The following is a 5000-nucleotide window of genomic DNA, read 5'->3' on the forward strand; positions in this document are numbered from 1 at the left end:
ACACTCTGTATGAATGAAATGAGTATGATGGTATGGTAAGACCAGGCTAGCTGAGCGCTGCTAAGATTGATTAGCAGTGTTCATATATCAAAACGATGCTGTTGCAGCTAACTGCTAGTTGCTAAGCATAGTTAATTGCGCCGCCAATCGCTGGCAGATTTTTTTTCCACAGTTTGCGGCTCAAAATTGCTATCACTGCTAACTCTTAGCTTACAGCTGTTGTTGAGTACAGATATCTAAGTGCTCCTCTCACACCTACGTGTGCGTAGCTGCTTAGCACTTCTGTCACGGTGAACTGATCAGTGGATCCTATCCATAGGCCTTCCTTTCATGGCTAACACAACTTTCTCACAGCTTTCCTTTACATAATTACATTACATTACATTGCATTTGGCAGATGCTTTATAACTGAAGCGACTAACAAACGAGTTTTGTGGCCAGTTTCTTAGCTCTTCTCTCTCGCTTACTGCTAGCAGCTGTGGATTGCTCACATGCCCAAGTCCTCACTCACAGCTAAGTGTTTCTATCACATCAGCATAGATAGCAACACTGCTGTCACGACTACATTACCGTTCAACAGTCAACTGCTGTCTGCTAGGCCAGTGTTTCCCAACCTTTTTTGTCTCGCGTACCCCCTAAACCTCTTAGTTGAGCCATGAGTACCCCCTAATTCCTGTTATATATCGCTTTCTCTGTCCTGATTTGACTGCTCCATACATTTGTTACAGTAACAACATTTGTCCAAGTACCCCCTGCAGTGTGCTCGCATACCCCTAGTGGTACACGTACCCCTGGTTGGGAAACACTGTGCTAGGCAATGCTTTCACACTAACAACTACCAACTAAGCATTGCACTCACGGCTAAGCCCTCTATCACGGCTAAGTGCTCTTCTCACAGATAGCTGCTTAGCACGACTCCCTTCACCTGGTTTTGCCATCTGGGCTAATGAATAGCCTAGAGGAGTTGGCACTTCTGATTAACAAAGCAAGGCATTGCTTTGGCATACACGCACACAAACAAATGCACGCAAGCACGATAAATAGAGGGTGCTACTTTGACACAGCCTGTGAATAATTTGTCAGTACACACACACACGCAGGCACACACACACACACACACACACGCACACACACACACACACACACACGCACACACACATACACACGCGTGCACGCACGCACACAAACAATAACATCAAAGGCACAGCCCCAGCAGTGCCCTATTGTAGTGATGTGTGTGTGTGTGTGTGTGTGTGTGTGTGTGTGTGTGTGTGTGTGTGTGTGTGTGTGTGTGTGTGTGTGTGTGTGTGTGTGTGTGTGTGTGTGTGTGTGTGTGTGTGTGTGTGTGTGTGTGTGTGTGTGTGTGTGTGTGTGTGTGTGTGTGTGTGTGTGTGCCTGTATTCTGTAAATAGCCCACGGCAAAGACATAAGACTGAGTGATTAAAACAGTCTCGGTTCCCACACTACATTCTGCCACCCTACTCTCGACAGACCACACACACTTACACACACACACACACACACACACACACACACACACACACACACACACACACACACACACACACACACACACACACACACACACACACACACACACACACACACACACACACACACACAACACACACACCACACACACAGACACACACACACACACACACACACACACACACACACACACACACACACACACACACACACACACACACACACACACACACACACACACACACCGAACACACACACACTTACACTACAAAGCTACTGGAGACATTAAAGTCATCTGTGCATTTCAACTGTTCTTGTATCGTGATGCGCTTGCCTCTATGCTACTGAAAACAGCCACTGGGAGCTACTGATTGTTGTCAGTGTTGGGCAAGTTACTCAAAAACGGCAAATGCGTTACTGATTACATGTTGCAGTTTTTACATAACGTTACAATACACTCTCCACAGACCACACACACTTACACTACAAAGCTACTGGAGACATTAAAGGCATCTGTGCATTTCAACTGCTCTTGTCTAGTGGTGCGGTTGCCTCAGGCTCTATGCTACTGTAATCCTCCACTTGGTTGCCACTGATTTTGTCAGTGTTGTGCAAGTTACTCAAAAAACTGTATTGTATTACTGATAACACGTTACTGTGAATTCAAAATAATCCCTTGCATTACACTATTACTATTTTCAAAATGTAAGGCACTCTACATAATTAAGTTACTGTACTCTCCTCAAAAACTAACTAAATAAGGATCTGGAAATTTACAGTGTAAATCAAGCTCACGGGTCACGACTCTTTAATCTCCCGTCCAGGAGGTGTTTTGGCACCATGCAGACTAAAAAGTAGCAGGCTCAGGAATTGTTTTTTTCTGATACGCTTAAAAACTAAATGGATTCTGCATTGTTAGCAGTAGTATAATACAACAGAATAAACACAATACTGAGGCACTGAACAGCAATAAAACAATGTTATTTATGATGCAATATGTGTGACAAAACACTTGCATTATGACAAAACACTTGCACTTTGCATCATTCAATCATTGTCTATTTTGTACTGCACATTCCTCGAATATACCATTACCATAATGAATGTAACTCAGACATCCTCAAAGAGTGTCCGCAAAGGTTGATTGCTCTATCTATGTATTTGTTTGTTTGTGCATTGGCGTCCCTGCTATGATTTGCGCCCAGGCGAAAAATGCTTGTAATAACTGACAAAAAAGACATCTATTCATGTTATTATTACAACAGTGCAGTAATAGTGTCGAGGCAGTGTTGCGCTCTTCCTTGTGAAAACTGCATTAATAGTGTCGAAATAACATCTTTTCTAATACTTGGTCTGCACGCCCCTAGGGCCGCCCTTGTGTTTATGAATGTGTTTATGTGTTTATGTGTCCGAGAGTACCCAGCCCACACTCACATCGCTCACCATGCTGACTTGGGCCATCTGTCGCTCCAGCTTGGAGCGCGGCGTGTCGTCGAAGTAGTTGTCATGGCGACGCCGGCGTGCGTCCGCCTGCATGATGAGCTGCTGCACGTCCAGCGAGCCCGCGTTGGTGTACGCCGCCTGGGACAGGGACGGGGACAGCTGCGGCGGCGTGTGGTTGCCACTGGGCTCCTGTAGGGGGCAGTAAGGAAGAGACGTGGTTAAAAATGTATATGACGATAGAGAAGAAGAGACAGTGATGAAGGATAGAGGGTGTCCAGGGAGCCCGCATTGGGGTACGCCACTAGGAAGCAAGAGTTAGCGTTGACCTCCGTGTTCCATTTTTAAACAAAGATGGCAGCTCATGGAGCTTTTAACACAGATCGCCATTTTCATAGTTTCAAAATAGTTCCAGGAAATGAGCATCGAACATAGAAAGTGCAGCAAACATCATTGCAATTCATTCTGGTTAATTTTTATTTCATCTTTGCTTGTTATGTAGCGGTTCTGTGTTAGTCTCTAGCGAAAAGAAAGCTGCTGCCTAGAGTTACTTGAATCTATGTGAATCATGTCACCAACAAAGTTCTTGTACCCCAGTTGTCACTAGTGGTGTCAACAATGATTGATTCGGCGATGCAATCCAATGCCGGGCATGGACGATCCAGAATCGATCCGGCAAGTTCCAGAATCGATCCGGCAATTTTTTTAAGTTTCAATTACTTCCATGGATATTTCGGGAGCAAATGAATGTTAAATTAAATAAAAGCACTTCAAAACATTGCAAGACTGATACAAACTGATACAGACTGATTCAGAAAACAGCCAATACATATTTGCTCAGTATCTGACTACTTATATTGCCTCATCATGAATGATTACACATTTGCTTTGCTCTCAGTAGAAATGTAATGCATTGCAATGTAGAATTGAATCGGATCGGATCGCATAGAATCGAATCGAATCGAATCGAAACGCTTCCTCCCGAATCGTGATCGAATCGGATCGTGAGGGCAGTGCCGATCCACACCACTAGTTGTCACAACTCTGAATTCCATGGCCCTGGTTACTGTATATAGCTAAACAGAGTGATGAGGGATAGAGGATGTCAGGGGAGCCTCACAAGAAAGAGATAAGAAGGGGTTAGAGCAGAAAAGAGGAGAGAGGGATGAGACTGAGGATGGGATTGGGGAAGTCATGGCTAAGTGGTTAGGGAGTCAGATCTGTAAGCCCAAAGGTTGCCAGTTTGACTCCCGACCATCCAGGTTGGTGGGGGAGTGAGTAATTAACCAGTGCTCTCCCTCATCCTCCATGATTGGGGCGCCGTTTGGGGCTGACCCCTTGCTCGGGTGAGGCAGATATTACATTTTGTATGCTGTGGATTGCTGTGTTGACAATGACAATGGGAGTTTCCCAGGTGGGCTTTCGTTTTCACTTAGGGGATCATGTGGTATACTACATGTAGAGGTGTGGGGTTAGAGACAGCAATGGAGAAGAGAACAGGGGGATGGATGGAGAGGGTGGATAAAGGGAGAAGAGGATGATAGAGGAGACAGAGGAGAGAGGATAGGATAGGAGAGGAGAGGAGAGGAGAGGAGAGGAGAGGAGGGAAGAGGAGAGGAGAGGAGAGGAGGGGAAAGGAGAGAGGAGAGGAGAGGAGAGGAGAGGAGAGGAGAGGAGAGGAGAGGAGAGGAGAGGAGAGGAGAGGAGAGGAGAGGAGAGGAGGGAGCCAATGTTGCGGAAAGCTGTGTTATCTGGTTCAGGACAGGGGGAGACCACTTGAGACCTGTGTGTAGTTATTATCTCAGTAGTTCATTAGCTTTGGGCTTTGGTGTTTGAGTCCTGGTGGGGTAGTGTTAGGATTAGGGCAGGTGTGTTAGTGTTTGTGCGCGTGTCTGCAACTTGCGTGCGTGCGTGTGTGTGTGTGTGCAACTTTTGTGCATGTGTGTTGTGTGTGTGTGTGTGTGTGTCTGTTGGGTGTGTGTCTGTACCACCCGTAAAGAGATGGCCCGGTGTGTGTGTGTGTGTGTGTGTGTGTGTGTGTGTGTGTGTGTGTGTGTGTGTGTGTGTGT

At 45.8% G+C, this 5000-nt stretch overlaps 1 protein-coding gene across 2 annotated transcripts in view; it reads right to left on the reverse strand.

Moving 5' to 3' along the window:
• Positions 1-5000, reverse strand: part of anks1b (ankyrin repeat and sterile alpha motif domain containing 1B) — a 354285-nt gene that overhangs the window by 51860 nt on the left and 297425 nt on the right. Inside the window, exon 18 of one of the 2 annotated variants that reach the window (XM_063217502.1) lies at positions 2935-3123. In XM_063217502.1, coding sequence (XP_063073572.1) covers positions 2935-3123 — 189 coding nt within the window. Of the gene's footprint in view, positions 1-2925; positions 3124-5000 lie in introns of both variants that reach the window. The other variant, XM_063217500.1, reaches the window with a different exon arrangement.

The sequence above is a fragment of the Engraulis encrasicolus genome, chromosome 15 (assembly GCF_034702125.1).
Source record: "Engraulis encrasicolus isolate BLACKSEA-1 chromosome 15, IST_EnEncr_1.0, whole genome shotgun sequence".
In the NCBI taxonomy this organism is placed as follows: Eukaryota; Metazoa; Chordata; class Actinopteri; order Clupeiformes; family Engraulidae; genus Engraulis; species Engraulis encrasicolus.